Source organism: Sphaerodactylus townsendi, linkage group LG01 (assembly GCF_021028975.2).
Source record: "Sphaerodactylus townsendi isolate TG3544 linkage group LG01, MPM_Stown_v2.3, whole genome shotgun sequence".
In the NCBI taxonomy this organism is placed as follows: domain Eukaryota; kingdom Metazoa; phylum Chordata; class Lepidosauria; order Squamata; family Sphaerodactylidae; genus Sphaerodactylus; species Sphaerodactylus townsendi.
Genome location: NC_059425.1, coordinates 54,390,999 through 54,409,638, shown reverse-complemented (window position 1 = coordinate 54,409,638; position 18,640 = coordinate 54,390,999). Strand labels below are relative to the sequence as shown.

The following is an 18,640-nucleotide window of genomic DNA, read 5'->3' as shown; positions in this document are numbered from 1 at the left end:
AAAGTGATACACTGGCGGGTCCTTCGTCTGCTCATCAAATTTCAGGGTTATTTTTCTTCTGGCGAGGATTATGTCTGTTATGGGGATCTGATAGTGAGTGGGTGACTGGCATCGAATTGTGTTCCAGGAGATCTCCACTTCAGGTTTCAGCTGAGCTACAAACTCACACGCCTTCTCATTATCCCCACCCCTCATGCAACGTTGGGATAAATTTAGCAGGAGGATAAATGTAGAAAAATGTCGACAAATATTAAAGCTATTACAATATTTTCTTATAAAAAGCATCCCCCACCATTCCGTTTTACTTATTACTTAGAATGATAGCAGCGTGAGAGCCATTGGGTACCCCCTTCAAGCAGGTCCTATGCAGGCTGCGGTGTCTACATGTCCCGTCAGCCCTTGCCAACGCTCCTGGGACCCTGAGCAGCCTCCTGAGCAGCCTGGGACCCTGAGCAGCCTCCTCGGCTTTCACCAAGTGTGCCTCCGGCTGGCATTGCAGCTCCAAGCAAACTCTTCCAGCGAGGGGGGCGGGGACGGAGACCCAATGGCAATTGTAAACTAACTCATTTTTTTGGGGGGGGGGGAGCACCATTTGAGATGAAGACAAGACTTATGCATCCACTGATGTGTTTGGGTACAAGGGGGAGGGCAAAGATGTCGTGATCATCCCATGTATTACAGTTTCAGTGAACTCTGTATTCATTTTTGTTCATCACTGTGTTTTCATTTGTTGCCCGCTCATTTAATAGTCATATGAATTTATTATCATGAGTTAGTAGCCCTTTGAATTGGGATTTTAGCCAGATATTTTGTTTTTAGGTTATGTTTTAATCAATATGAGTTGTGTTTTAATTAGTTACCCATGAATTTCCCTATGGATTGCCTTCTCCCTTTCATGAAATGCATTTTTATTAATTCTTTCTCCTCGTATGAATTATGTCTTTGCAGTCTTACAACCATGAAATATGTTAGCCTTGTCTGGTTTATGATATGTGTTTTAGGTTATGATTTATGCTTGGACTCTGCCCCCATTGTCTCAACTATTCTTTTTTAACTTGCTTGATAAGATGACATGTGATTTAGCTTAGAATGTACTGCCAGCTTATGAAATGTTAATTTTAAACCATAACTTACACCTACATTAATGTTCATGGTCTTGTTTATGGATTGTTCTCATTGAACATCCTTTTTACTGCTAGCCATTGAAGATCTGAAAAGTAGAATCCAGCATGTCACTTCCCATGTTTAGGTAATTTGGGGGGGGGGGGTCCCCTTTAAATTGCCACATTCTTCCTGTGGTCCTCTTTACTTTAATCTTGCTGTCCATCCCTCTCTCCTTTGCCTGCTCTTGGCATATGGTCCACCCGCACATGGGTCCGGCATCAAACGAAGCCAGCCATTGGCATCATAGCCTTCGGGGTTGGGGGGTGTTACCAGACTGACCTATGGTGGATTGGGGGAAACCCAGTTTTTAAGACACCAGTGTCTCTACCCATTCTGCCAGCCCTTGGGGTGCCTAGCAGTGCCTTCCCATTCTCTGCATTGGCTAGCGAACCCACAAGTAAAATCTTGTCTGAACTTGCCCTCACCCATATCCACCTTGCAAAATACCTGCCTCAGAGCAGCAGTGGCGCAGTGGTTAAGAGCAGGTGTACTCGAATCTGGAGGAACCGGGTTTGATTCCCTGCTCTGTTGCCTGAGCTGTGGAGGCTTATCTGGGGAATTCAGATTAGCCTGTACATTCCAAAACACGCCAGCTGGGTGGTCTTGGGCTAGTCACAGTTCTTCTGAGCTCTCTCAGCCTCACCTACCTCACAGCGTGTTTGTTGCGAGGGGGGAAGGGCAAGGAGTTTATAAGCCCCTTTGAGTCTCCTATAGGAGAGAAAGGGGGATATAAATCCAACTCTTCTTCTTTCTAAAGGGATTAAGAGAAAACAATGCTTCTGCCTTGTAAACAATCCCCATCTCTAACCCTGGACTACCCACCCTACTAAATCAAAAGACTTGCTAATGTATTTCGCCAGACTTTCTCTCTAAAGACCACCTTATTTACATTGTCATTGTTTTACAGCTGTAATTTAATTATCTACCTTCCTTCTTTTGGGCACTCCCAGTTTAGCCAAGTGCTCAACCCATTAGGCTAATGTCCCAATACTTGAATGTTATGTCTCTTTCTTGTCTTTCCCCAGAAAGGCAAGACTCTCCTTTGTCCAGGAAGATTAAAGCTATTTTAGCACAGCCAGAGGGTCCAGACTTTTCTATAAAATAGCTATAAAATAGCACTCAGTACCTCTGAGCCTGCTTTTGTGTTCAGTTGCTGCTGCATGCCACCTGCTTCTTACTTCGCTTCCTTGGAGACCAGTGCAGGTCAATGGACTCTGCTTCATGGATCCAAAGCCAGTTCAGGCCCTGGAACTATTACCCCTGAGAATTCCCCCAATCCCTTTATTCCAAACCTTTCCCCTCAACACTGCTTATATCCTAGGACTGTGTGTGTGTTCTGCTGCTTTGATTATTGTGTGCTTGTATTTTAATTATTCTTTCCTTTAATAGAACTGTTAAACTTTACCTCGCTGTCCTCTGGATTTCTTGCAAAAGCTGACTATTGTATACATAGGCAATAAAGATCTAGAGCTTACCTGACCTTTTGCCAAGCCAAGGGTCTGCTCTTGCTAATTCCACATTCTAAAAGGGACAGACTCCCACCATTTTGAGTAGCAGATTAATTTCCCATTATTTGAGGAAATTTTGTGTTGTGAATTATACACAAGGTCACCTTATATTGAAGTAATACACAAGGTCATCTTATATTACCAAGCTCAGTACTGTCTACTCTACTCAGACTGGCATCAGCACTCCAGGGTCTGAGACACAGGTCTTCCACATCACCTACCTGATCCTTTAAAACTGGACGTGCTGGGGATAGTTAGGGTAAAGAAAAATATAACAAGAAATCCTCCATATTGCTCTGGCTGTGGTGTAACTTTCCCCTCAGGCCGGCCGGGATGTGATTCTTGGCCCTCAGAATCATCCTGCCTGCAGCAGAGCTTCCTGATAGACTAGGTCCGCCCTCCTCTCTCTGGTGCTTTTCTGACAAATCAATCACAGGACCAGCAAAAGTGGCTCTACTCCCTTAATTCTCTTCATCCCATGATGTGGGGATGGGCAGGTCCCCTAAAGCATCCTTGGCAAATTTTCTTCCAGCTGCTTTTTGAAGACAGCCAGTGAGGGAGAGCTCACCATCTCACTAGGTGGCTGATTCCACTGCTGAACTACTCTCATTGTAAAAAAGAAATTCCTGTAATTCAGCCGGTACCTTTCCACCCATAATTTGTACCTGTTATTGTGACTTCTATCGTGTGCTGCCAACAAGAATAGCTCTCTTCCCTGCTCTGACATCCTTGCACATACAAGATTGCAATCATGTCCCATCCTTTTTGACATGGACCTCCAGAACTGTACATAATACTGCAAGTGCGGCCTGACCAATGCAGTGTAAAGTTAGACTATAGCATCTTGTGAACTGGATGTTATTGCTTCTGTTGATTCACTCTAAGAACACATGATTCTTTTTGCAGCTGCATCACCCTGACAGCTCATATTCAGTTTACAGTTCACCTGTACTTGTACTATGGGTTTTTTTTACAGTAAGAGCAGTTCAGCTGTAGAATGTGAGAAGGATCCTGCAGGCAGCAGTCGTAGTGTCAGAAGCAGTAAACATATGAAGACACTAGGCTTTATTCACTTCAAAGAACAGAAGGGTTTTATTCCTTGTTTCCAAAACACGAAACAGTCTGACAGAGTGCAGTGCAGCAACAGAGGAACCAAGGCACACAGTTCACTTTACATATATACATCCAATCAGTGAGCCACATCTTATCTCAGCAGATGTGCTGACTTCCCCTGGTCAGGGGTTTGCATCATCATTCTGTATCTAGGTTAAAGGCTGCATCTAGGTAGAAGATTGCATCAGCCTACCTATCACATAGATTTTGCTGATCGAATTTAGCACGCGCGTGCTAGCGAAAACAGACAAAAACCGAAGCACCCAGTGAAAAACGAGGCAAAATTTTTGCCCAAAGAATCGGCAAAAACCAAAACCGATGAAAACTGAGGTTCCACTGTACTAGATTGCCTCCACTGCCCCTTCCAACTCTTGTGATTCTATGCATTCCCCTGGTCTGGCTCCAGCCTCAATCCTCTAGCTTTCCTTCAAGATAAACAGGATTCCAAAAGTAACAAGTTCGGAAAATCCAGCATTTTTTGCTCCCTTTGTATCCTCTCGTGGATTCATATTTCTTGACTTCTTCTGAAGCCTTTATAAGCTCTGATGAACAGAGAAAAAGAGTATCTTGTTTAATTAATGACTTTTTTGATAAATTAATGGAATAATTAAATGTGCCTTTTAAGACCATTTCTGGCCAATAAAGTTTGCTCCCTAATCCCAGAGGTATAAAGTCTAGCTGTGGTTCCTCTGTGAGGCTGACAAGGAGCTCTTTTCCAATGGTAAACTCATTTGAAAACAAAGGGGAGTAAAATAATACCCCAGATAGGTCAGGGAACATTTATCCTATGCTTACAAAAGATCTTCAGGAAAAAAATGCACACTTTAGCTACAGCGCAAATGTCTTGGCAGTGTTGCTTAGGGTTGCAGAGCAACACAAAAATGGCAGCCAATATCTTTTTTGAGCAAAGTTCATTTCAACTGTGAAACAGCCAAACCTATGCAGTATTAAATTGGCAATGCTGCCCATTAACTATTAATTTTATGAAATGGTATATCTTTACAAGTGGAGCATTTTGGACAGAAAAAGAAACCACTGGGAAAAAATCCCAACTCACATCTTTCCTCTGAACCTTCTTGAAGTTTTTAGTCAAAAGCAAAGTTTACTTACTTATTAAATGGGCGTAGAAGGTTATGACTCAAAGGAAATGCTCTTGTTGATGTGGGGAAACCACAGAATCAGACTCGTGTTTAAAGGGAAAAAAAGGAAAGATATTCCATCCAATACTCAAGGAGTGCCACATTCCAGACCTGAACAGAGACTCCAGCAGAGATACAACTCAGACTCTCAAAATCTCTTGAGAACTTTCTAAAATTCAAATCATGGAAGACAACAGAAAGGACTCTGGGAGCCTGTCGCAAAAAATTGGAAAGACCATTTGGTAGTTACAAGAACTGTTGCCTCTAAAACCAATGGGACCGTTCTGAATTTTTTCTTCACCAAAGAATGCCTTGTTGATCCAGCTCTGAAACATTTTTCAAGAAAAGGACATTCTGCAACTTCTATATGGAACTGAGCTGTGGGTATGGAACAATAACCTGACTCGCTGCTTGGAAATGGTACAAAATCAATTGTTCTGTAGAATTTTGGCCTTACTTAAAGGTATACTCTTAGTTCTGATGGGGGCAGAACTTGGTATGCCTTACATTACCATGTGCATACACCTTGACCTATTGAAATATTGGCATAAACAATGCTCTGCTTCCAACAACCTACTTAATAAATTAAGCTTTAAGGAGTGGGCCTTCAACTGCATGTTATATAAGAACATCCTCTCCCAATACTCAATTCCAGATGGAATGATGGGAGCACTGATTCCGCTCTACATGACTGAATCTATAAGATAAATGCATCAAATGATAGGCAAACATACAGTCTGGATTTTCTCATTTATTTAAAACAATTAAGACTAATAATGAAAGATCATCACATCTGGTACATATTACCTCCAAAAATCTCAGACAGACCTTTATGTATTTGTGTTTTCAGACAATACTGTTGGCATATCTTATTTAAAAGTATGCCCAGATTCCTAAAGAATTATACTTTTGTCCAGAGGATACACAACACTGTTCAAGAGAATCTATAACACTACGTATTATCGTGTATTCTGTTCGGTTTTTATTTAGATTTAATCTGTATTTTGTATATGACACTTATTGCTCGATTGTTTTATATTGTTACGGTCCATGGCCAAATGCCATAAATGGTTCACTCTATACAGGGGTCCCTTAGCCCTACTTCTGGGATTGATCAAAAAGATAAGATTAGAGTTAAAAGATGATACCCCAATTGCCATATTTCCTACTTGGCAGAAAAGGAAACCACCATCTGTGGTATCAAGAGTCAGCAGGAACCCTTCTCCCATTTCCAGATCAGATTTTCTCTCATGGCCACTTAAGCACAAACTGAGATGCTTACACCAGGTGTCGGGTCTAGTTCTCTACTTATCAGATTTTTACATCTAATAAATGGGTGCTTTCTACACTTCTCCTAAGACATGAGGAAAACAGGAGTGCAGCATATCTTTTTTAAAATTGTGTGTAAAGCTGTAAGAAGAAATCCTCTTGCAGATGCTTAAGATTGCCACTTCTTTTCATCCAGAGAAATTTGATTTGCTAATCACATAAACATGTTTATTCATGAAAAACAACACTCTGATCTTATGCTAAACCTTTTTAATTTAAACATTTAGGCCCTCTCCGCACGGGCCAAAAACGGCGGCCTGGGGACGGTAAAAACGCCGCCACCAGGCCGCCGTTCGCACAGGTGGCGCTGCTGAAACGCAGCGCCGACCTGGCTCCCCTTCCCCTCCCTCAGGGCGGCGTCAGGCCGTCCTCAAAAACACCCCTTTAACAGGGGTGAGAAACAGCCTGTTCCCTGCGGCGCGGGGCGAACGGCACCCGCCAGTGGAACACGCTGTTTCGCCAGCTTCCATAGCTTTTAGCCTTGTCGCCATCTGTCGCCCTGCCCATGCTGTCCTCCGACCCCTGGAGGTCGGAAGGCAGCTGGCGAAAGCAGGGCGAAGACAGCTGACACGGCGAGCAAGAGAGGGACAGGGAAGAGGCGGCTCCATGCGGAGCCGCCTCTCCTGCGCCGGCCTCTGCTGGGGCCGCTCGCATGCTTGCGTGCGAACGGCCTCCATCCCCATGCCGGCAGAATTCTTGCCGGCGTGAGGGCGCCCGGAGGCCTGTGCGGAAAGGGCCCTAGATAAATGATCGGTTCTTTACCACAAGTGTATCTAAAACAAATCTGAAATGTACTAATTATCTGTGTGTAGTCTGTGGTTGTCAATAAGATATGAAATGGTTCCCCCTCCTGTGTGTTCTTTAATGTTGTTGAAGGTTGGGTTTTGGAATGAATCTCTTTCCACACTCGAAGTACTCAAAAGGTTTCTCCTCTGTGGATTATTTCATGCCCTTGAACACTGTCTCTTTCAATAAATCTCTTTTCATACACCAAGCATTCAAAAGCCGATGGTTGTCCTGATCCCGCAAAAGCTTCTGTGCCTTTCTCTGTCTTCTCTTGCCCCCTACCAACCTCAGCCAGTCTCAGAAAGAGAGAAGGAGCACAAGGCTTGTTGTCCCAGCACCTCCTTCAATTTTGTAGAACCCTCAGCCTGGCTATGTGACTCAGCTTTCTTCCCACCCCTCCCTTTCATTCCTAGGCCTGGTCGATCCTGCCAGTCTCTGCTCCACAGCTAATTCTTCCTGTTCCTTAAAGCTCTTTGCCTGGGAGGGGCTTACCACTCCTGCTCACCTTCCCACCATTCAGGGCTGGCTGCCAATGTCATCAGCTCGTTTCTTTCCACGGCTTGAAGCATCTCACCTTGAAGGACAAGTCCACTGGATCTGAGACAGTTGGGGCTAACCAGCCAGGGATCAAATACATCACCCTATGTAGGTTCTTAGTTGCTTTTGAAGATATCTACTTCTACTGAATCTCTTTCCATACTCTGAGACTCAAAAGGTTTCTTTCCTGTGTGGGTTCTTTGATATCCTGGAAGATTGTTACTCTGACTGAATCTCTTTCCACACTCTAAGCACTCAAAAAAAATTCTCTTTTGTGTGGGTTCTTTGATGCAGTTGAAGACATCCAGTGTGACTGAATTTCTTTCCACACTCTGAGCACTCCATTCTTTCCTGGGTAGGTTTTTTTTAACGCTTTTGAAGATCTCCACTGCTGCTCAATTTCTTTCCACACTCTAAGCACTGAAAAGGTTTCTCTCCTCTGTGGGTTCTTTGAGCTCCTGGAAGAGTATCACTGCGACTGCATCTCATTCCATACTCTGAGCATTCAAAAGCTTTCTCTCCTGTGTGGGTTCTTTGGTGCAATTAAAGATATCCACAGTGACAGCTTTTCTTCCACACTCTGAGCACTCACAAGGTTTCTCTCCCATGTGGGTTCTTAAATGCTTTTGGAAATCTCCACTCCTACTGAATCTCTTCCCACACTCTGAACACTCAAAAGGTTTCTCTCCTGTGTGAGTTATCTGATGCACTTGAAGAGTGCCACTGCGACTGAATCTTTTTCCACACTCTGAGCACTGAAAAGGTTTCTCTCCTGTGTGGGTTCTCTGATGCAGTAGAAGACTGCTACTGTGAATGAATCTCTTTCCACACTCTGAGCATTCAAAAGGTTTCTCTCCTGTGTGGGTTCTATGATGTAGGTGGAGATTGCTACTTTGGCTGAATCTCTTTCCACACTCTGAGCACTCAAAAGGTTTCTCTCCTGTGTGGGTTCTTAAATGCTTTAGAAGACCTCCAGTGCTCATAAATTTCTTTCCACATTCTGAGCACTCAAAAGGTTTCTCTCCTGTGTGGGTTCTTTGATGTACTTGAAGGTCACCGCTCCTATTGAACGTCTTACCACACTCTAAGCATTCAAAAGGTTTCTCTCCAGTGTGGGTTGTTTGATGCAACTGAAGATGGCCACTTCTACTGAACGTCTTTCCACACACTGAGCACTCAAAAGATTTCTCTCCTATGTCGGTTCTTAAATGGTTTTGAAAATCTCCACCGCAGCTGAATTTCCTTCCAGACTCTGAGCACTCAAAAGGTTTCTCTCCTGTATGAGTTCTTCGATGCACTTGAAGGCTCTGATTGTGACTGAATCTCTTTCCACACTCTGAGCACACAAAAGGTTTCTCTCCTGTGTGGGTTCTGAAATGCTTTTGAAGATCTCCACTGCTGCTGAATTTCTTTCCACACTCTGAGCACTCAAAAGATTTTTCTCCTGTGTGGGTTCTCTGATGTCCTTGAAGATCTCCACTGGTGCTGAATTTCTTTCCACACTCTAAGCACTCAAAGGGTTTCTCGCCTGTGTGGGTTCTTAAATGCATTTGAAGACCTCCACTGCTGATGAATGTCTTTCCGCACTTTGAGCACTCAAAAGGTTTCTCTCCAGTGTGGATTCTTCGATGCACTTGAAGATTTCCACTGGTGCTGAATTTCTTTCCACAGTCTAAGCACCCAAAGGGTTTCTCTCCTGTGTGGGTTCTTAAATGCTTTTGAAGAACTCCACTGCTGCTGAATTTCTTTCCACATTGCAAGCACTCAAAAGGTTTCTCTCCCATGTGGGTTCTGAAATGCTTTTGAAGATCTCCACTGCCGCTGAATTTCTTTCCACACTCTGAGCACTCAAAAGGTTTCTCTCCTGTGTGGGTTCTTTGATGCACTTGAAGATCTCCACTGGTGGTGAATTTCTTTCCACATTCTAAGCACTCAAAGGGTTTCTCTCCTGTGTGTGTTCTTAAATGCTTTCGAAGCCCTCCACTGCTGATGAATTTCTTTCCGCAGTCTGAGCACTCAAAAGGTTTCTCTCCTGTGTGGATTCTTTGGTGCACTTGAAGATAGTCACTGTGATTGAATCTCTTTCCACATTCTGAGCACTCAAAAGGTTTCTGTCCTGTGTGGATTCTTAAGTGTTTTTTAAGACCTCCACTGCTAATGAATTTCTTTCCACACTCTGAGCACTCAAAAGGTTTCTCTTCTGTGTGGGTTCTTTCATGCAGTCGGAGATTACTGCTGTAAGTGAATTTCTTTCCGCACTCTGAGCACTCAAAAGGTTTCTCTTCTGTGTGGGTTCTTTCATGCAGTCGAAGATTACCACTCTGACTGAATTTCTTTCCACACTCTAGGCACTGAAAAGGTTTCTCTCCTGTGTGAGTTCTTAAATGCTTTTGAAGACTTGCACTGCTGCTAAATTTCTTTCCACAGTCTGAGCACTGAAAAGGTTTCTCTCCTGTGTGGGTTCTTAAGTGCTGTTGAAGATTACAACTCTGACTGAATTTCTTTCCACACTCTGAGCACGCAAAAGCTTTCTCTCCTGTGTGCGTTCTTAAATGCTTTTGAAGACCTGCACTGCTGCTGAATCTCTTTCCACAGTCTGAACACTGAAAAGGTTTCTCTCCTGTGTGGGTTCTGAAATGCTTTTGAAGATCTCCACTGCTGCTGAATTTCTTTTCACACTCTGTGCACTGAAAAGGTTTCTCTCCTGTGTGGGTTCTTAAATGCTTGCGAAGATTTCCACTGCTGCTGAATTTCTTTTCACACTCTGTGCACTGAAACGGTTTCTCTCCTGTGTGGGTTCTTAAATGCTGTTGAAGATTACAACTCTGACTGAATTTCTTTCCACACTCAGAGCACTCAAAAGGTTTCTCTCCTGTGTGGGTTCTGAAATGCTGTTGAAGATCTCCACCGCTGCTGGATTTCTTTCCAAACTCCAAGCACTGAAAAGGTTTTTCTTCTGTGTGGGTCCTTTGATGCAGTTGAAAGTACTCACTCCTACTGAATCTCTTTGAAATCTCTGAGCTGTCAAAAATATTCTCCGATGTATGGGTTAGTAGATGCTGTTGAAGTTTACCATTGCTATGGAATCCCTTTGCAAAATCATGTGCCTTGCTATCAGATAAATTCTTTTCATTTGCTAAGTAGATAAATGCGTTCCATTCTGAAGGCTGGGAATTCTTGTGTTGAGCAAGATCTGAATCCCGTGATAACTTTTTGCCACTGTCTGAGCAGCTATATGAATTTTCTCCTATATGGATTCTTTGGTGCCTAATGAGATCTGCTTCACAAAGGAAGTTCTTTGCACCCTGGAAGCTGTTATAGGCCTTCTTTCCAGGGTGCTTATGCAAATCCATATCTTTAGTTTGATCTGAGAAATTCAATCCCCAGTCTAAGTATTTGTATGTTTCCTCTGTCATGTCAATTACATCATGAAAATCTCTTTTTTGGAAAAGAATGGGGTTTTCCCTCATCTTTTTTCCATGGCTTCCCTCTTGCCTCTTTAGTCTCTCTTGATCGCTGAAGTGACACTGAGATTCTTCTTCCTTGTTTCTTTCCAATGAAAACCCCTGGAATTTCCCAATCGCCTCCTTGACATCTTCTGCTGGAAAAGAGAGATCTAATCAGCACTCAAGCAATGAGATAAGCCACAAATCAGCCACTCTAGATGGATGGAAGTGCATTTTGTTTCCATGTTCAGAGTTTCTCACTTCCATCCACTCAACCTGAAGCAGTCATACCCTCTTTTCTCTGGCCAGGGACTCCCGTGCTGCTTATATATTCTCTCCCACCCCTCCCCAAAACTCCCCAAATCTACTTTAAAGGAAAAGGTGGCAGAGGATCCTTCCTCCTCCCTTCACATTTTACTTGTTACATGGGTCTTATGATGCTTAATTACAAGAAACTTTCATAACAAGCTCCGTGATTATACAGAGAGTTTCCATCCTGGTATGATCAGAGCCATGAGGACCTTGTTTAGTGGAGCTGTTCTTAAATATCTTCCCTCACCATTCCCTGGAATTCTGACATGGCAGGGTGGGCACAGCAATAAAGACTGCCGCAGGAGGCAGAACCAGCCAAAAATGATTGCCGCAGTGTAGATTCTTGAGCTGTGGTGTCAGCTGCTGCCAAAGCAACATTTTAAAACAGCTGCACAGTCTATCAAGTATCCAGTAGTCAATAAAAAATGTGTTCCATTCTGGCCCCAACCACTCCCTAAAAACACTTGGCCCCAACCACTCCCTAAAAACACAAATATGTCAGGGGGAGCTATGGTGTCCACAGGCACCACTCAGGGGACCTCTGTTCTGAGTACTCTAGGAGATAGGAGGTGGGACTTTGTCCTCATCCAGCAAGGATGTTCTTAAGTTAAGAGCCCCTTGAACACCTAGTATTTAAGGAAACTGTAGTCATTCAACAGTGAGCTCAGTCCCAGAAGGAGCTTCTGAGCCTCCCAGATTTCAGGCTCCAGAAAGCCTCTCTTCCTCAGTACCCAGAGGGTTTTATAATTCTACCAAAACCAAGAATTGTAAGAAGTGAATCAGAAATTCTCCATGGGTATTCCTTGCCTGTTCCCTAGATTTAACCATGAAGGATACCCACTTGCAGCCAGCTTATCTGAAAAGGAAATTCTCTCTTGAGATCCTCTTGAGAAACTTTTCAACACTTCTTTGGAAGGGAAGCTTTTGTTTGTCTCCACTGTAGTCTCATCTACATTACTGGCTTCTTTGGAAGAGATAGAGAAAAGGATACTTAGATCAGTAAGGAAATAAATGCAACAAAAAAGAAAAAATCTTCTGCAAGGATAGAAACATAGTCAAGATCAGAGCACACAATCCCAATCAGTAGAAATGGAACAGATCCATTCCAGATGAGTCAGAGCAGATGGCCGTAATCCCATTCAGGTGGAAGGGTATGTTGTAAAGGTTGGCAACTGAGGACACGGCCCCTTCCAGAATCTTTCGAGGATCTCTCAGCCCCACCTTGCCCTCACTCCAGGACAGCCTCTCTGGCTTGGGTGATGGCCACAACACTGGCCTCAATTACCTCTGGGCAATCCAGGCCACTTGAGCGGCTCTATCTGGCCATGCTGAACATACCTTTCGCTGCCACCCCATCAACACGATTTCCCTAGCAGGGGCAAGTTGCAGGGCAGGTTTCAAAATAATATATTACTGGTCAAGATTTTGTTTCAGACATCATCCTAATGGCAGGATGGCAGCAATTTCACTTTTGGCAACTGTGAAAGATCCTTACCCAAAAAGGCCACGCTTCCATAATTCTCTAGCATGACTTCCATGTAGAGAGCTCTTTGATTCGGATCCAGCAGGGCCCACTCTGCCTCAGAGAAATACACAGCCACCTCCTCAAAGAAAAACGGACACTGAAAGAAGAAGCAGATTCCTTCCTCAAAGATTGTGCCAGGCAGAGACTGCACGCTGGAAGGGGGCATTCTGAGATGGTGTAGGATGGAGAGCTTGGCATGGATTAGCATTCACAGCCTCTCAGTCAGACAGAGGAAGTAAAAGCCACATGAGAAAGAAGGGGAGACCCACGCTGTACCCCGCTCATCACCCCTACCTGGACTGAAGGCACAGCAGCCATTTCCACACCTCTGACAAATCGATGGCTCAACAACATATCCCCAGTGCCTGCAACAGAGGGAAAATTAGAAGAACATAAGAAAAGCCATGCTGGATCAGACCAAAGACCCCTCAAGTCCAGCAATCTGCTCACACAGTTGCCAACTAGTTGCCTCCAAGAAGGCCACAAGCAAGACCATCACAGCAGCATATCCTGCCTCTGTTTCTCAGAACCTAATTTAATAGTTATGCTCCTCTTATACTAGAGAGAATAGGTAGTCATTATGACTAGTATCCATTTTGACTAGCAGTCGTGGATAGCACTATCCTCCATGAACATGTCCACCCTCCTCTTAAGTGTTATCCTAGACTTTCTATTTGGTTTGCTTGTTTGGCTTCTGCTTCATGCACCCTCATTCCCAGGGCAGTGAAACCTTGGCCTATGTACACTGAAGAGTTGTGATGATTTTTAGTTAAATAGTGGGAGATGCAGGACAGAAGCACCAGACACCCACATTCTGTAAGAGGTTATTAATGTCCTCTTAACTATGGAGCTTTAAAAGGTAACTGCTGGAGAGCCCCTTAGTCCAGGCATCTGTTCTCCCCCTGTTTGGGTCCTTGCATGTGTCCTTGTGTTTAGACTGGTAGGAGAATAAGAGGGGGCTGCAAGTGATGTCATACAAGTCACTGTTACATCCAGCCAAAAACCCAGAGGTAATTTTAGCATATCATTTGACGCTCCAGAAAACCTACCTAAGACAATACCAATGGGTTTCCAGTGTCTGCATCCAGTTTTTTTGCCAGATGAAATATTATGTCCGCTCCAGTCCCCACCCATAGCTGATAAGGATACCAGACAATCCCTAGTATCCTGTTTCTGACTGTAATCTGCCAGATGCCCTTGGAAAGCCTTGAAGCAGGACACTAAAACCATTTGATGCCCAGGTATTTGGGGGGGGGGGGTTGCCATTGAGTCACAGGTGACAGATGGCAACCCAGGAGAGTTTTCAAGGCAAAAGACGTTTGGAGATAATTTTCCACTTCCTGCCTCCACAACATGACATGACCGAGGTCTCCCTTCCTTGGAGGTCTCCCTTCCAAATACGAGGCAGGATTTGGGCTGAGGGTATGTGTCTAGCCCAGGCTTTTCCAGTAACCTTCCACGGCATGAGTGGGGATTTGAAACTGGGTTTCCCATGCCCGAGTCCAATATCTGAACCACTACAGCACACTGGTTCTTGATTGGTCCCTAGAACTGGCTTTTCAGAGGTATACTGTCACGCATGGAGATTACATGGAGATTACATTTATTAGCTGTGGTTAATATCTGCAAACAGATTTGTCTACCTTTACTTTTTGAGCTGTCTTCATTTCCTCTAATGGAAGCAAGGTGAAATATATATTAAGTCATGTGAAAAAGGATGTTTTTGCCATCTATGAATCTGTCTAACCTACCATCAAATGAGTGACCATCACTACATCCTATTGCTCTGAGCCCCATAAATCCATTCGTTCTGTGCAGAAGTTTTTTTTTTCCAATTCGAAACCTACCCAGCAACTTCACTGTACCCCAATTCCATCTGGGCAGAAGTCATCCTTACCATATGAGAGGGCATCTGGGGCCCAGTCCTGGGTCTGCGCCCTCTGCCACTCCTCTGAAGGAGCTCCTTCCACCTCAGAGAACTTAGCTTCCATCTTCATGGATGGTCCCGACATCTGAAATAGCAGGAAGGGTGATGGAGAACAGAAGAAATTGACCAGGCTGAGGAGACAGATCCTGCCCCTCTCCCAGACTCTTCACCTCTGCAGCAACCAGCTAAGCTGCTTCAACCATGGGGGCAAGAATCAGGGTTGGATTTTCTTCCCAGCCTAGTGAATTATCTACAAGCAGGTCATGGTTTGAACAGAGTGAATGAAACCCCCTCACCTGTTCTGCCTGCCTCTTTTCCTCTGCCTGACTCATAAGGAAACCTTCAGCCAGAGCCACAGCCTGGAAACTGGTCTCCGGACCACATCCTGTGACCCAATGCTGCATTTCCTCTGGCAGGATGGCCAAGAATTGCTCCAGGATCACCAGGTCCAGGATCTGCTTCTTGGAGTGCCTCTCTGGCTTCAGCCAGAGGTTGCAAAGTCCATAGAGCTGGCTGCAAACCTCTCGGGGCCCATTGGCCTCATAGTAGCATAATTGCCGGAAGCGATGGCAAAGTACTTCTGTGTTTATAGGCTCCTGATCCCTGATCTCAGGCATAGCTGTTTCCCAGAATTCAACAGCACTCCCTGCTGGGATGTGATGGACGCCTTCTCTTGTTCTCTTGCCATTTCCAGGTCCTTGTGGGTCTTGCTCTCCCATCTGCTTTCCCTTCTCTTGGGTAGCCTCCAACTGTGGAAAGATATCCCTTACTTACATGACTATGAAGGGGGAGAGGAAAAGATATGCAGAAGAAAAGGGGGCTATATCACCAACTCTGATCAGGAGTTACCACTGTGGATCAGAAGAAGCACCCATGTTATAGTTTGCAGGACTAATGTCATTGTTTTATATTACTCATCCAGCTTTTAAAGATATGCCTATTTTGTCCTTCGGGGGAAAATAATCTCTATCAGGCTGCTTAAAAATCTGTTGTGAATGTTATGAGTCTAACCTCCGATGGTTGTGGATCAGTCTAGGGAATAAATCTCAAGGTACATTGAAGTCCTGGATAAAATGACAGAACGGGTTTCCCATCGTGGGTATCTCCTCAACAGGCTGAACGTGTTAGGCCACAGTTCTGTGCAAGCAGCCAACAGAAGGTAGAGGGCAAAGGAGCTGCTGAGATGAACAGAGCTGGATAGGGAGAGGCACTGAATCCCCACGGAAACTGCAGATGGTGGGGAGCACCACCCAAAATGAAAATTATGTGGGGAAGTCAGTCAGCATGAATGTGAATATGCCAGGGACTCCTTTCTGAGCCTCCCCGTGATTCCATGGCTGCGGATGTATTTTCCCTTATTTTTATATGCAGCATTCAGATCCCACCTTTCTTCTCCCTTGAAGACAGATCCCACAACAGTCCCCAGAGCACCTAACGAATTTTTAAATGTGCCTAAGAAAACCAGTATTTCAATCCCTTGCCCGCTCGCCCCCCCCCCTTTAAAACACACACACAGTAGGCAAATTTCTCTCTTCCAACATTTAAAAACTTACCCCCTCCCATGACTTACTTGTGAGTAAAGGTTCCCGGGATCCGCCTGCAAGGCTTTCCCCTCGTGTTGCAGATCTTAAGATCCTGTCCACTGTGCCAATTCAGTAGCAAAGCGCCCGCACAAAAGAGCATTTCTGCTTTTCCGCCTTCCCGTCTACCTAGCCTCTCCAGAAAACAGCTCGGTGGCTTTAACCCTTTCAGTGCTGCAGGCCAGTGAAAAACACTTCTGCCCTTCCGATGAGATGGATCCAGACCCCGCCGGACAAGCCTTAAGTCAGTCTGCCGTCCGTCATGCCCCATGCAGCTCAGTGAGGCTACTCTGGAGTAAATCTGCACAGGGTTGCACTCCTGGATTATCCCATGCTGTTCAGCCAACTCAGATAATGGCACGATTGAGTGGAGGGCCGGAGTAAAAGACGGAATGGCTCAGAACAGGCATTAAACAAATAAGAATAATAGTACTGCAAAAAAATAGTGACATGCTTCACTCTGGATGTGACACTCGTTGGCTCAGTAATGGCATCAAGTAAACGGATCTGGCACCTGAAAATTAGAGAAGGTAACAGATTCCATAAGTTGCTTGCATTGAGGAAACCCCTTCAGTGATAACAAGGGGCACAGAAATTATTAAACCATGTCGACAAGAGAATAAATAAATTTTATGCTTTGCAGGGTAGAAATTTCCATGTCCTGCCAACTGAACAAGGAAGAACGGATGAAATGACAAAGAAATCAATGCCCGGATGCGCAAAAATCTTCCGTCACAAATCTAGCCCTCAGGTGCATCGACATGCAGCCTTAACTACTCAGACTGCCATAAGAGTTGTCCCTTTCCCCTGGACCTGTAGCCTGCGGGTTTTAAGATGGCGCACAATGTAAGCGTGTTGTAAACCATGCTGCTCTGTCCTGCCACTGTAAATACAGGGAGGGACAAAGAAAGCAACCACCTTTTGCAAAAGAAAACGAGGGAGACCCGCAGTCATGCACAGCCTTTTGCAAACAGATGGGGAAGGGGGACCTGCTTTTGCGGCAGAAATTTTCTTCTTTCCCTGCCCCCCACCCCGGGGTACTAAAGACACTCTTCTGGATGCCTCCCTTTAGCAGGAAGTTTGGGGCTCACGCCGCTGCTTGTCGGAAGCTGCAAAGGGTAGTCGCCAAAGTGTGAAAACTACAGGAAACAGGCAAAAGGCGGGTCTACACGGATCCTCGTGGATCCTCCACTATTTAGTGGATAACTGCCCCCAAACCAGTATCAAGTTAGAACTATGGGATGGACTGTACAAAATGTGGATCCGACACTTTGTGGCACCGCAATAGCATAAAAACATGGATCTGAGGCACGGATTCTCTTGCATTCCTACAATTTTTACATTGCAATGAAATGAAACCACCATGATTCTGTAGAGCATGTCTTTGTTTATAGGCAGAATACAAAAATCATGCATCCAATGTTTCCTGGTGCCACAGTGGCACAAAAACGTGGTTGCAATGGACAGATCTTCATAATTTTTGCAGTAGATCGCTCCAAAATCACCTTCAGATTACAGGTTATGTCCACAGCCATAGATCTGAACACAACCATAATGGAGCCAATGAGTCATGTCACTATGGTGACACAAAAACATGGTTGCAAAGCACAGAACCTCATGGATCCCCATGATTTTTACACTAGGTCACCCCAAAATCACCATCAAATCACGTCATGATACTACCCACTGATCTGAACACAACTATCATTGATCCAATGCATTGTGTCATCACAGTGGTGCAAAAACTTGGTGGCAAAGCACAAATCCTCATGATTTTTTTTACTAGGTCACCCCAAAATCACCACCAGAATATTTTGAGAGCTTTATTGAACTATGGCAGTGCCACAAAGCAGTGGACATTTGATAGTTGTCCACTGCTTTGTGGCACTGCCACAGTTCAATAAAGCTCTCAAAATATTCTGATGCTAATTTTCTGGTGGTGATCTGTGCCCATGGATTTAATCTGTGATTTGATGCTGATAAGGGGGTGACCCATGTGGATCTGTGCTTCAGAACCATTTTTTTGCTCTGTGGGAGCACCACTTTGTGGATGCATAACTTTTGGGAGGCAAGCTGTGCTCATGGACATAATATGTCATTTGGTTGTCACATCGGGGCGACCTGGTAGAAAAAGCTGAGGATCTCTGTGGATCCATGCTATGGAACTTTTCTTTTTTTTTTGGCACCATGGTGTCACCACCAAGCTGTGGGTGGGTTATTTTTGCAATGCAAGTTGTGGCCATGGACATGATATGTGATTTGATAACCCAAAGC

The 18,640-nt window shown here is 44.5% G+C and overlaps 1 protein-coding gene across 5 annotated transcripts; it reads right to left on the bottom strand.

The window, feature by feature from the left end:
* Positions 1-6,992: 6,992 nt before the first annotated feature.
* LOC125444481 (zinc finger protein 14-like) lies at positions 6,993-16,637 on the bottom strand. 5 transcript variants are annotated; one of them, XM_048482410.1, is made up of 8 exons: positions 16,357-16,637; positions 15,083-15,535; positions 14,757-14,871; positions 13,154-13,224; positions 12,830-12,956; positions 12,176-12,298; positions 8,708-11,177; positions 8,446-8,621 (listed from the first exon to the last, which is right to left on the bottom strand). In XM_048482410.1, exons 2-8 carry the CDS (start codon positions 15,503-15,505, stop codon positions 8,585-8,587), a joined length of 3,366 nt encoding a protein of 1,121 aa, XP_048338367.1. In that variant the 5' UTR covers positions 15,506-15,535; positions 16,357-16,637; the 3' UTR covers positions 8,446-8,584. The 5 variants fall into 5 exon arrangements, with proteins under 5 accessions (XP_048373289.1, XP_048374909.1, XP_048374108.1 ...); XM_048517332.1 differs by having other exon boundaries at positions 6,993-11,177; positions 16,357-16,627; XM_048518952.1 differs by having other exon boundaries at positions 6,993-11,177; positions 12,176-12,295; positions 16,357-16,627.
* Between the last annotated feature and the right edge of the window lie 2,003 nt (positions 16,638-18,640).